Genomic DNA, 14,380 nt, shown 5'->3' on the forward strand with positions numbered 1-14,380 from the left:
TGGAGCTGTGCTGAGGACATGGTGGCACCGCTTCCTCACAGGGCGAGGCGGGAGAAGCCTTCGTTGCCCACGCCAAGCCTTCACACAGCACATACGTGGATGAATTACGGCAGCAGATGGCTTTGTTACACCACTTCAACTGTTCACTGTGTCCCACAGACTCACACAGGTGTTGGCTCCTCCGGTGGCTTTACTCACCACACAGCCATTAGTTACACCGTTTAATTGGTTAAACCCATCACCTCACAGCTCTGTGAGGCATAAGGCTTGCACACAGGGCTCACCACCACTCAAATGTACGTTGCGAGGGTGCAGGTGGAAGGCACTGGCTGCCGGCTGAGGCCGGGGGAGCAGGTCAAGGACGAGAGGGTGGGCTGAGGCGACGGGAGTGGGCTGAGGCGACGGGAACGGGCTGAGGGATCGGGGCAGGGCCCAGCTCCTGCCCAGCGGGCGATGCCTGTATGCAGGAGCGGGCAGACCCGCCTGGCAGGGCCCTGCCGTGACACGCAGGCCCCGGGAAGGACTGTGATTGCCGGGGCGACTCTGGCACAGGCAGCGCTGATGACTCCCGTCCTGCCCTGTTGCTCAGCCCCACAGCGAGCACGCCTCCTACCCCGGGGCTCTGCTCCGGAGACACGGCAGCTCTCCTTTTGGGCGGGCACCCGTGGGCGGCGGGAGTGTCGCTTGCCGGGGAAGAGAACGGGCGCTCGCCGGGGCCTCCGCGGGGGAGCGGGTCTCGAACCCGCGCTGAAGGGGCGCCCGAGCCTCCCCGCGCGGTGCATTCTGGATCCCGCACTGATTTATGCAGGAGCCGCAGAGGGCGCCGGGAGAAGCGGGAGGAGGCGGCGGTGGCGGCGGCGCTCGGTGCTGGCGCGGAGGGTCAGGGGCCGGCGGCGGCGATCGGGGCTCTCCCCAGCGCGCAGGGCCTGTGCCGCCCCCTCGGGCCGCGGCACCGTCGTCGCGGGACACAGCGGCACCTAACCCGGCCGCAGCCGGCCCATCGCCGGCCACCACGGACGTGGAGGCGGCGGAGGCGGCGGCGGCGGGCGGAGCCGAGCCGGGCCCGGCCCGGAGGGACGCGAGTCCTCCCGCCGCGGGGGAGCCTGCCCCGCCGCTCAGTAGCGAGGGCCCTCACGGCGCCGGGGCCTCCACGGCCGGGCTCGCTCCTCCGGGGCAGCGCGGGCAGCGCTGAGCTGCAGCCGGCTGTGTGCGGGCTGCGGGGCTGCGCTCCCGGCGCCGCTGGGGCCTCCGGCGGGGAGGGAGGGAGGGAGGCCCGGCCCGGCGCTCCCCGTGAGGGGAGGCGGCGGGGGGGGGAGAAGGGGGTGAGCAAAAAAGCCCCATCTCCGCGGCCAGCAGCTTTGTTTGTCGGGCCCTGCCGCGGGGAAAAGGAGCGGCGAGACCCGGGCGGGCGAGGTGCCGGTGCCCCCGTCTCCCTTCAGGGCCTTCCTCGCCCGCTTCTGCTTCCCGGGCGCTGCCTCCCTTCTCGGCGGGTTTCTTTCACCCCCCTCGGCTGGATATCGCCGGTTCCGGAGCATCGCCGGTGGGACCCGGCTGGGGCGAGAGCGAGTGGAGGATTAATGCAGAGGAAACAACAGGTCTCCTTTCTCCGCGCCTTCCAAAGCGATACCAGCGCCTTGCTCTTGGGATTATAAATGTTTGAACTAAGACCCAGGAAACTGGAAGGAGAGCCTCCCGTTGGAATTAACAGAAGAGGAAAGAAGGGAGGCTTTTCCAAATCCTTTACGAGAAAGCTCGTGCCGTTTTCCCATGCTGTCCACGCTCTCTTTAATAATGCGATTGTGACCTGAGTGGAATTTATGAGCGATGAACTATTGAAGCTTATTGCACCACTGCATCGGACTACATTTTTTATTATTTTTTTTTTCCTCAGCACATGATTCCCCCATGCCAGCTGTTTCAGGACCTATGGGCCAGTAATAGAGGGACAGGAAGCTGAGACAGTTTATTTTCACATTCTTGTGTTCTGGGGACTTGGCTAGTTAGCTGAAGCTGCTGCTGCTTTTTACCGGATCTGCTCTTTTCTCAGCAGGTTTACTTGTTTTCATGTGCACGGGGTGTTTCAATTAAACAGACATTGAACTAGAGCTGAATGGATGCTTTGCAATCCGAAAGGTTTTTGGGGGTAACAAAAAACTACTAAAAACAGAGAAGAACTGGTACTGCAGGAAACCTGGGGCCTGTTTTCCAAGCCTTTATAGTTTATTGAGCAAGGTAAATAATGTAGGGGTGTTGAAAATACAGGGCTTATGGTAATCATGCATGAAAATGTTATAAATCACTTCAGGCTGTTCCAAGTCTTTCAAGGGATTGAGAGGTCCCACTGTAAGGCTCAGAGTAAGTTTAACTGTTCTTTAAAATAAGTGTGAAATTGAAGGCTAAGAACAAACTTTGTGGTACCTGAGAGATTGAAAGAACTATTTTTTTTGTGATCTGCCTTACGTTCTTGTAGGTTTGTGATGTTGAGAGAGGCGGTCTGAAGAACTTTAGAAGCCTTAGTGATTCAGCGAGCATTTGCAGTAATTATATTAGGGATTTTTTTCCATGCTTTTAAAAAACGTGATGCCTTAGCCCCTTGTAAGGATCTGTTAGGGTGTCTTAAAAGTCTTTCCAATTTAACAATAGTACAGTGTTTACATTTGCATTGTTAATTATATTCGTACTCTGCCTTGAATTATTTTTGCTTACTTTTACTTTTGTTATCCACAGTGACAGCTGCTACCACTTCATATTGATATTTTTGCTTTTTATCTTCCTTTACATGTATATCTCCTGAATTGGACTATGTGGATTTACCACTAATTTACATGCATCACTTTTACCATAGACACAGCCAGCATAAGCTCACAGTACTGTTTTAGATACTATCTTTGTATGTTTCAAGTGTTAGAAGAAGCAGATAATGATTCTTAAAATATGCAGTGTAAGCACTTACTGGTTTAAGTGTATAATTTTTGGTGGCGTGCTGCATGCCTTATCTTTGTTTTTTTAAAGATCTCAGCAGCAGTTTACTCTTAACAAAAATATAAATCCATTAAAATGAGATCACAGTTTGAAACATAGCTGTAAAAATCTGGTTTTGCAAGAAGTCGCAAGATTCTCATTATGAAGTGATGCCTTGATTAAATTGACTGTATACCTTTTCTCCTGCAGTCTTAATGAAATAGTGGCAAACACTAAGGTGTTGGCAACCTTTGCTGATGCTATCATTGGGAAAGCTGAGTTGGTATTATGGGTAGTATCCAAAGTTCCTATGCTTATCCTGTTTAGATTTGTTTGACTTTAAATTTATGGTCTTTGTTTTGTCTTATTTTGTTTCAAGATGATGTGTGAGGTGATGCCAACCATCAGTGAGGCAGAGATTCCCTCTGGGGGAAATGGAGGCCATGGTTCAGGTTCCCCGTTACAGTCAGATGCTGATTCCCATTTTGAGCAATTAATGGTATCCATGTTGGAAGAAAGGGATCGCCTTCTGGAAACACTAAGAGAAACTCAGGAGACGCTAGCATTGACCCAGGGCAAGCTTCATGAAGTTGGTCATGAGAGAGATTCCTTGCAGAGACAGCTCAATACTGCGCTTCCACAGGTATGGACATTTTGAAAGGAAGGTATCTTTCGATAATTTTTGTATTCTTTGTGGGTTTTTCTGTTGGCTTTTTGCATATTTAATTTACTGAAGAGTCAGGCTATGTTAGGGGAAGGTCAGTCTCGCTTAGTACTTTCCTGAAGTATCTGTTGGTGCTTGCTCACTTTGAGAAGGACACAAAAGCAAGGTGAGCAGGGAACATCAGCCCTTTCCCTCCAGTATGCTTTCCCAGTTTCTGCCATTTCTTTGGCTTAGCTCGAGCTTGAAGTCTTACCTACATCCTTTTGTTTTATAGAACTTGATGGACTTTCTTCTGTCACTAGTATTTTTTAATGTTGTTTCTAACCAGCTGATTCGTTCACATGCTGAAGAATAACGTGCAGGCCATTCTGGGAAAGAAAGCGGGCCTTTCTGTTACAGTTACGAACTTTGATGTAAAAACTTGAAAAGTTTAGGACTGCTACCTTGTCATGGCAGTGTAGAAGTCTGAATGTGTTGTTTAACTCATAGTTTCTTTTGGAGAGTTTGGATTTTTTCTTTTTTTAGGAGTTACTAATTGACTGCTGGAGGATGCAGTGTACCAATATACAGCCTGTAGTGCTCCATGTGTTACGTAGGGCAGTAGTGTGTAGTTAGGAAAGGTGGTTGGTGTCTACAGGACTTGTTTTTTATCCATCCTAGTTAAAAAGGATACAACTGAACTTTGAACGCTTTGAAAAGCATTTGACTGTAGGCAAAGCAGAGGCCGCTTTCAGGTGTCAGTTAACTGTTGATAGCCTTAAACTTTCTAGCATGGTTGGTTGTTGTCCCAAGCATGTCATGATGATATTATACTTGCATACGTTATTTCAAGAATACTTAACTGTTTTTACAAACGTTTACGTATGCTTAAATATTGTGGTTCCTGTTTATACACTTTAAAACAGTAGTTCTAAACCCGTCTGTTTCTACTGCTCTCATTATAATGTAATCACCATATGACTCTTGGTATGGTAATTGGTACTGGCAATTACTCAGGGATAGAAACTAAAAAGTAACACATGTTAATCTAGTTGTGTTACAATGGTATGATGGAGATCAGAAAGGGGATGTTTTCAACCTTTGCTGCTCCCTGTGCAAAAATCATTCTTTGGTGGTTTTTTTTTTTTTTTGTAATAATTGTGGCTTCTCTTTAGCCGCTATTTCAGGTCTGCTACATTAATGGATGCCATTAACCAATTGTATCATCTGTAAACTGTTATACTTGAATTTGTGGATAAGTAGAATCACCCAAGCTCTAAACTGTACTGTTCCTCTTTTCCCTTTTCAGTTCTCAGCTTTCTTTCCTAAATCTAGTAAGCTACTTACATGTAAACATTTCTTTCTAAACATTTCTAAAAGATTAACGCATTTAAAAAAACCAATTCCCATTTTCAAGAATGTCATAATTGTATGGTTTCATGTGAAATCTGTAGGAAGGCAAGTCTCACGGTTCAGCTGAGAGAGAAATTTTAGTGCAATTTTATATAAATATATAGCACTGTAGATTTTGTAGATTGCTGTTGAAAAATACTGCTGTCGTGGTGTGAAAACTATGCCACTTTTGTCCTCAGTGGTGCTTAAGCTGAAAAGATTGTGGAAGGTGACGATTGATGATGCCTTCAAAAGTCAAAAATACTTCATTGTTCTTGCTGCAATCAGGAATAACTTCTGTATTTGACAAGTTTTTGTTGTTGTTATGGTGAAGATTCACTTACTTCATAGGTGTAAATTTCTGATGAGGTGAAAAGATGTGGGTTGTTTTTTTAAAAATTCTAGTAAGCGTTCACTAGGAAAACTTTGCGGTGACTGTAATATTTCAAACTATTCAAACGTTTTTGTTAATTATTTCAAGCTGAGCATTCTTTTGAACCTACTGCCTCAAATGACCCGTTGTTTAGCTGTGGATTTCAAGGAGGGGTTGAAGCAGGATAACTTTAAATTTACTGACAACCACGTTGTATTTTTTCAGGAAAGAAGGGATTTAGTAGTCCACATTTTTTTTTTTTATCATAGTAGTTGTTTTCAATTTAGTAGAAAGAGATGTGAAGATCAATTTACCTAGTTGTAGAAATACTAGTATAACTGCATGAATTACTAAATCACTGTGTAACCAATGTATTATTTGTCCCTCAGACTTGGCATGTAGCTGTAACACGTCTTTGCAGCTGATTTTGGAATACTTTATCTTAAGGAGTATTGAATTGAATTGTTTGTGTGTACACTTTGCCTGTTTCATATATTTAGCTGAATCGGCCAGTTAGACCATTCTGATAACAGATGGAAACTCCTTGAGTAATAGAAGGAATGCCAGATTGACTGCTTCTGTACCAAAAGGACTTTGCTGTTTTTAGTATGAAGACACACAATTTTTAATGGCATCACTGTACTTGATTCCTTACATTAGCTGAGTTTCCGTGTGTAAAGAAGAGGCTCACACTGGTGTGTATGTAGTTATAAAGTGGCAAATTGGTAGTTGTGTATTTGCACATCTTGTAGATTATAAAAGTAAACAAAATTTTTTCCGCAGCAGTGATGTGCATTCTCTGAAGTATCAGAGAAGTAGACTTTTCTAGTGTACTTGTAGTGTGGTGGTCAGCTAGTAATTTAAAGACATCAGTTCTAGCACACGTAAACCCGAAACAACTGTTTAAAGTAAGGAGACTTTTGTTCTGGATGTCTAATTCACAGAGAGGAGAGCTTTCTACTCTTACATAGATGTGCTTTATCTGTTCCGTTTACACAGAGTAAAACTGACAAGTTTTTCTTGTACGGACAGCTGGAAATGAAATACATCAACACTGTCTTGATAAAATAACTGGATTCTTGGCAATGCTTTTTGTTTTCTGGGAGTTACCTTCTATTACATATTACCCTAGTCAAACTGTACTCTGACCTTGGAAAACGAACTTGATGAAATCAAGTTGCTGTGCAAGAACTTAAAATTAAATTTATTCTTCCTATAATTTTTCATGGAAAAAATGAAAATTAACTGTACTTTGAGAATTTAGAGAACTGTTACTTTTCATGTAAACACATTCAATTATGATTTAATTATGGTCAGAAAAATAACTCCTCTCTGTTATTTTTCATGCCCTCAATGTGTCTTCTAGAGTGCATTCCATAAAATTCAAGGTTAGCATGCTTAAAATTTGTAAGTTAATCTGTGAAACATACAGGATGCTACTGCATTTAAAAGTTAAATTTTGAACTTAAGGTAGTTGGGGTCCAAGTGACTATCGATTCTTGCTACGAAGGTGTTGCAGGCTAGGGTTCATTTTGCTGGTAGAATTTGATGTAGAAATTTCTGTAAATAACAAGAAGATGGTTGTTTTAGATGGAGAAGACTAGAGTTGAATTTACAGGGAGTCTGGTACCTAGCACAAATAAAAGCATAGTTGATGAATGTCACAGGATGACAATTTTAATATGTATTTTAAGAGTTTTATAAGCTGACGTACAAACATGCTTCTGTAAGACAGAAACATTCTTATGAAGATCCATCTTAAAATTGCGCTTCTAACCTTTTGGTCTTAAATTTGTCATACTTTCTTTTCATTTCTATGCAAGGTAAGGAAAATAAAAGAAGTTTTTTCTGCATTTGTGATGGTCCTGTTCAGAATTTCTGTATTTAGCAATGTATATATAGGGGCAGATGAGAACTTTCTGTCAAAGGCTGTGAGTGTCTGTGTGTAAATATATTGTAATGTGGATTTAAATGTGGGAATAAAAACTGCCTATAACTTTGGTTTGGCTTCAGCTTTACTAGGTTGCCCGTCACATCTTAATTTAAAGTGAGTCCATGGCAGGCTGTCTTTAGTTGCTCTCTATCTATAGTAAATATTTTATTGCTACTGCACACTTCAGTTAAAAATAGTGTGTGATCGTTTATATTTGTATTCAGGTAAATTCAGGCACGTCCCTATAGAATGATCTTCCTTAGACCATCTCAGAAATACTGTTTGATGTCTCACACAAGAAATATCTAAACGCTTGGTCAGAAAACTGCCCTGTTATTGTTTTATAATGATGAACTTAAGGATCTAGTTGCCATTTTAATAATGGTGTTACTTGGATTTCCTCCAGACAAGTTTTCAATAATACAGGATGTCATAGATGTAGAAGGGAGGTTTTGAATTGTACATAATCTGAAGAACACAGTTGCAAAAAGTACATTAAGTAAAGGGCTTGCCAAACTTTGCAGCAGCTGAGATTTCCTTAACATTTTAAGTGCAATTCCATTTACAGTATTCACAATTGTTCAGCCTTGAGGTGACGTAGCTTATATTTCTTGCTCTAGCAAGATGTGGTACTGACTTCTAAATAAAAGACATTAATCTCAGCGGAGCCATGTGTCCACAAATGATAAAGATCCAAAAGGATTTCAGATGTGCAGATGTCTGTCAGAGCAGACATGTCCTCCGTTTCTCATCCCGTTCTGGCAGCAAAGATGGACATGAGTCTTTCCGTTGCGTTTTGGCAACTGTAATTTTAGTCTCATCTATGTAGAGTTTCAGTTGCTAAATTTTACTTGGCTTTTACTGTTAGTAAATTACTAAATAGATTTGTCTTTACCCTAAGTGAGATGGAGATGGGAGTTAATGTTTGGAATTCTTCCCTGACCAATAAACCTTAACTTCCCTAACATTTATTTCTTTACAAGGCATAGAAACAGACAACTTCTGTCCAAAACCCTCAGAATATGAAGTTATCTGAAAGTATGCTCTACGATTGGGCAAAAAGAGCAGTAGCTACGCTTAAATAATGTAGTGGAGTATATTGAGGACCAAGTCTCTAGCATTTGTTCTGACTTCTTAGTTTCTCATTTAAATACGTTTGGATGAGTTTGTTTATTGAAACATCCCATCCCTGCCCAGCAGACATCTGCTTGCCTATTGTTAGCAACTTGCTGTTTATACTGTGCTTTTAATTTAGGTTATCTTGATTATAAATAAACCTTTTAGCTAGATTAAATTTAGAATGAGTTTTAGGTTTTCTTGTATTTGAGGATAAACCTTAGTGCTGTTCTGATGTCCCATCAATCCCTTTAATAAAAAGATTTTATGAAGTCTAAACCTATTGTTTTTATTTTCCTTAGTTTATTTGTAGGAACAATGTTTTGGTGACTACGCAAAAATGCTTTTTGTTTGTTTTTAATAGTGGATGTAGCCCAGAAAGATGAGCTGGTGATTATTTTTTCCTACTCTTCTGTTACTGTGTACGAATGTCTGATAATGGGTTTATTAATGTTTGGTGGGCTGCAGTCTAACAAACAGGCTGTATGTAAGCTTGGGTGAAAAGAGCTATATAGGAAACAAGCTGTTTTAAAAATATATGGTATATTTAGAACCAGGTGAACTTCACATATTTATTCATCTATGCTAACTTGCTTGTAGCCTCTGGTATAGCAGGTAGTGTTTATTTTGGTATTCTGGGAATTCTTTGTCTGCAAGCCCTTCTGTTTTTCTCAGTTCTTTTTAAGAGTATAACTAAAAACTACCTTAAAGATGTTTGTTAGCAACACCTACAGATTCAGTTTGTCTACATAGTTGCAATTTCCACCTAGATCTTTAATAAAAAAAAAAAAAAAAAAAAAAAAAACAAAAAAAAACCTCTTGGATTTTTTTTTAAAAGATAAATAAGAATTAAAAATGTAATTCCCTCCCCCACTTCTCCTTACAAGGTCTTAATGTTTTAACATCCAGTGGCCTGTGGCTTTGGTTTCTCCTTTCTGGTACTTTTTTAGGAGAGGTGGATGTTGGTTTTACACACTATAGGATTTGATGTTAGAACTAAGAGTACGCATTTGTTTGTGTTTTGATATATGTAGATCCCTTATAGTTAACAATGTTGTCAGAGAACTTGAATTTTTGGAGAGAACATTTCAGCTATCTATTAGTAATTTTGGGTTGCTTTTCCTAAGTTAGCACTGCATCCAAGAACTCAACTAATATACCTCACACTAACTTAATGTTGCCTTTTTTTTTTTAAGTTTTCCTGCTTGAAAGAAATATGATAGAGGTCTTCGTGTAAGCTACTTTTAGCAATTTAGGCAGCTTAAGTCACTTTAAGCATGTAAGGCTGACTGTTATCTGTTGACATATATTAGAAAATACTTACCATAATCTCTTGCGCATATGGATCTCAAGCTACAAATACTGAGAAAGGATAAATTCGCATTGTGTGTGTCAGGTAATGTGGGTGTTCATCATTTTCCAAGTGTATTTTTTTGTAAGCCTGCCTGTAGATTCTCCCAAGTGTAAATGGGGAAATGTGTGGCAATTCTTGCCAGGAAAAATGTTTTCACATTCTCCAGGCTGAAGGAAGAATGATTATTTTGCTGTCGAGTGGAGTGAGCTTTTTATTCAACTTGACTTTTCACGGGAGCACTTGGAAATACTGTTTCTGCATTTTGTAAACCCCAGATAATTGTGTAGTGAGCTGAATACGTATCTGTAGATTGCTTGAGGAGATGACTCTCCTAGTTCATATATTCAGAATTGGAGGAGGACTGCGGTTACAATACTTGTGAAAGTCAATGCTCAGTTTCCTTCTGATGTGTTGTTTTCCTTTAGGTTCTCTGTAAATTGATGTGAATAGTTGGTTAACTTGGTTTTTGCCTATGACCTTTATCTGTTTCAGACTTTACTTTGGGTTTTGTATAAGCTCTACTGAAAATCATCTCTCTTCCTTCTAGTCGGCATGACAAGGCTCTGGGGCCTGTTCCTACAGTGTCCGGTGTTGTAACATTTTTAAGAAGAAAAGCTTTGTTGCTTAATGTTCTCTTCTGCTATTCCATGGTGGCTAGCCTTGAACTTTGCTCAGGTGTTTATGTTCATGTCTACTTGGGATATAGTTTTTGAGGATGGTAGTGAAAATCTTAATGGGAATACAATTTTGGTTGCATTTGAAATAGACTATGACTTTTGATGGGTACATAAGAATAAGAACAGTCAACATATCTTTTCCTGCAGTTCATCTGTTTTATGGTTATGTTTTCAGAAATAGAAATGTTTAGAAATAGTATTTTGTTTTAGAACTTCCATGAAGTGCTCCAAGATTCCTTAATGAAAAGATCCTTACACTACCAGTATTAGGCATCGTCAGATACCATCAGGACAGATCTTAAACAAGGACCATCCCTTGTTTAAAGGGCCACATGGAAAAAAGCTTGAAAAATTTGATATGAATGTCCTAGTTTTGTTGAGGAGAAAAAAGAACTGCCACTTGGAAAATAAGCAAGTGTTTTCTATTTCTTGCAATAGGAAAATGTGCAGCCTTTGGTTATTTTTTTAAATTTTCTTTAATTTTTAATTTTTTTTCTTTTTATTCTCCCCCTGCATATAACGTTAGTCTCTATTTGGGTATGCTCTGAGCCATGCTGTGTTGTGCTGTACTCCTATTGCTAGTACGTGGTGGAGTTTGGTATCTAATTCTGTTTCACATCTAATTGTCTAGAAATATTCTGAAGCACAGTGCTTACTTTTTAAAATCCTACCTCCCATATAAATACATACTGGATTTGGTTCTGTTCAGTTTACATTACATGTAGGGAAACATTGTTTTTAAATGTGTTATTTTCCTTTTATAAAGAATTGCAGGGTAGAATATCCGGTAAAAATGAGTAAAGAGTGTAGACTTTTTACTGTTGAAAGAAGTGAGATTTTTTTTTTTTCCACCTCAAATTTACAGAACTGCACACAGTATAAGGATATAATTATATAAGCTTAGGTAGCTGAATAATTTATATAGTAAACAACAAAACAAAGCCTTAAGATGTGTAGTTTAAACAAAGAATTTTTGTGTCGACCTATACAAAGTTTAGGCTGGCTTGATGGGTAGTTGAAAGATCTAACTAAGAATGTTCATGTGAAAGAACTACCTTGGAACTGGTGCCCATTATTAATAATTGTCTTCTCAACATTGACAATTTCCTGTAATGAGAAATGGTGTTTATTTTGAATTCCTTGAAAAGAAATTTTGGCTACCCAAATCCTTGGTGTAAAACCTAAAACTTTCTTTAATGTGGAGAGGTCTCACTCAATAAAGAGGATCATAAATTCCTGTTATTTTAATGGTACTGGATTCCTGATTATCTCAGTAAATAGTAACCAATTTTGTTAAGCTGTTTTAGTACTATTTCTGAATTTTCAAGCACGATCATGAAACAACCCACTGAAAAGGGGGAGAGAGAGAGAGAGAGATCTGAAAGTGGAATTGCTTGTTTGTTTTATTGTGAGCTTCACAGAATGCTTGATATGAAAGTTTTCTCACGGTGTAAATCAAAATTGTTCTAAAAAAGAAAATTAGGGGGAAAAGGGAATTCTTCTGTACGCATCTAAAAACATCTAAAAGGGCTTTTGTCTTGATCAACGGCATGATTTAAATTGTGGATTGGCGAGTTGTGGATTCTCAAATGTCTTATGTGAACCTATCACAGAAATAATTTAGCAATACATACTTTTGCCAATGTCATAGTCAAAACTCTCCTTTTCTTTGCACTCCTGCCCATAAATGGGAGATCTGCTAGCTGAAATGGTGGGTTCATAGGTCTCTGTAAAGCTTCTGGAATGAATAATACTGGATCAAAACTCTGTTACTAGTTGTGCTTTTCACTGTAGTTTGTGCTTGAGTAAGAGATGTGCGTTTACTGTTACCAAGGGGAACCTGAATTCTGTGTAATTCTATGTTCTTTAAGGTTCTGTTGTGTATTGTATTTAGAGTCCTGACTCTCATCTCCCACTTGAATCTCTTGCTTCTACTAGGATTTAAGACACGGGCTACCTTTTGTGTTTTAATTCAGAAACCCAGAAATAAAAGAAGCTTTTGACCCAAATCAAAGGTCATTTAAAGATTTAAGTGGGATTCTATTGTTCAAAGAGTTACCTGTAGTACTAGAAGTTCTTCCGATAACCTAATTATGGGGGTAAAGGATGATGTGAGAGGCCAAGGTTGGAACAGCAGAGCATGTATGGAGAGCAGTCTTGAATATTTGGGTGAATCCTGTTGGGGTTTTTATGTGTGTCTTAAGTAAACTTGTAATTTCAGAATATCTCTTCACAGCGCTCCCTATTTGCTGGATTACATTTGGGTGAACAACTAAAAGTTTGATTTAGGTAATTTCAGGGGATGCCTTGGGATACCACTGTGAATCTTTTTTTTTTTAATTATTACTTAGGAATAAAAATAATAATACATTTTTCATGCAGTATTATCACCTTTTTGTAGTTCATGGGGGGAAAAGGCTTGGAAGGTCATAACATTCTTTTAGCTTTGTGTGGAAGAACACGAGGCAGGTGCATCTAGGAATTTATTTCTCTTAGAACATGCAGCTTGAGTTTTCAGAATGTCTTTGGAGGGTGTGGTTCGACAACATTATCTTCCAAAAGATGAGCCTTTGTTTTAAGAAATCTGGAATTACTTTACTTCATGTAAAGTGGAAATGAAAAAAGCTTTTTAGGATTTTGGCTCTCGCTGCTTGTCCATGCAGGAAAGAAGCCGTCCTTTTCCCCTCCTGTAATCTTATTTATGCTGATGCTTATATTCGTGTAACTCTGATCCCCTACAGGAACTGTGGTCTTTAGAGACTGCGTAATACTCTTCTCTATTTTGTGCAATGGTTATAAAAGATTAAGTCCTGGGAGGCAGGGAAGAGAAATGGGCCAAGCATGCCTTGGCTCTCTGCGGAGTAGGAGGCTGCAGGGTTTCCCAGTTGCATCATCTTTCCCTTGTTTGTAGCCCAGTGTGGAATAGAGCAGGAGCTTCTTCCTCTCCTCAGACCAGGTTCCTCACCAATCCATCTTTCACTTCAGCCTTTGTTACTGGTTACAGCACATTAACAGACCGTCTGCATCTCTTCATCTCTTCCTTTTTTTTTTTTTTTTCTCCTTCTCTGCCCTTTCGCGTTACTCATGTCCCTGGTTTTGTTCTGTGATGCTACACATTTTCTGGGTTGAGGTAGTTGATTATGGATATCTTTTGTGGCATACATACTTTGAACCTTAAAAGAAGCTTAACACCCCCCAACACACCCCCGCCTCCCCCATAAAACAACTCAGTCGGTGTTGCTGAGTTAAGTTTTTCAGTGTTTAAATGCCAGGCTTGTCTGTTGTAAGACCTGAGACTATACTCTTTCTGCATGGGCTTTAGAGTTGCCTTTATTTGTAAAAATTGAGCAGTTTTCCGTGGAATAGTCCAGTTATTTTTATTCTGTATATTGCAGATTTGGATATATTTAACTTCAGTCAGCCCAGTAAACACACTTAGCATGTAAACTGGGGTGATAGAGTACAAAGAAATAGAAAAATAAAATGCAAAGAGCCTGCAAGTTGAATTTCCTGCTGAAGGCATGTATCTGTGCTCATTGAGTATTACTTGCTTAAACAAGTTTGAAGTTATAAGACTGAAGTGTTCATCACTTGGCAAAAAAATTAAATAAATATATATATAAAATAGGAGAGCACTGAGGGGGAAGTACGTGTTGATGCTTGTTTAACGAGGGTGGCTTGGCCAGCCTTATTCAGAGATTCCCAAGCACTCCCTTTTAACATGGTGTGAAAAACGTACTTTACAACTACTGGCCACAGAACTAAACCTGACAACTGGAGGCCAAGATGAATGATTAGAATAGGGCAGGGCTGTGCCTCAGCTGCTGCTCACAGTTTCTGCAAGCAGAAGTATCTTGTCACTGAAATAATCGTGCATGACGGATCTTGTCCTGGGTCTGTTTCTAAAAAATAGTGAAGTATTAGTCATGTG

General features: G+C 40.3%; 1 protein-coding gene across 14 annotated transcripts in view; it reads left to right on the plus strand.

The window, feature by feature from the left end:
* The first annotated feature begins 1,270 nt into the window (after positions 1–1,270).
* Positions 1,271–14,380, plus strand: part of PPFIA1 (PTPRF interacting protein alpha 1) — a 60,260-nt gene continuing 47,150 nt past the window's right edge. For 7 of the 14 annotated variants that reach the window (XM_074586356.1, XM_074586366.1, XM_074586362.1 and 4 more), the window contains exons 1-2: positions 1,271–2,232; positions 3,341–3,604. In XM_074586356.1, the coding sequence (XP_074442457.1) occupies positions 3,341–3,604 (264 nt within the window). In that variant the 5' untranslated portion in view covers positions 1,271–2,232. The remainder of the gene's footprint in view (positions 2,233–3,340; positions 3,605–14,380) is intronic. The other 7 variants (XM_074586350.1, XM_074586354.1, XM_074586352.1 and 4 more) reach the window with 1 other exon arrangement.

Source organism: Larus michahellis, chromosome 4, assembly GCF_964199755.1.
Source record: "Larus michahellis chromosome 4, bLarMic1.1, whole genome shotgun sequence".
Taxonomy (NCBI): Eukaryota; Metazoa; Chordata; class Aves; order Charadriiformes; family Laridae; genus Larus; species Larus michahellis.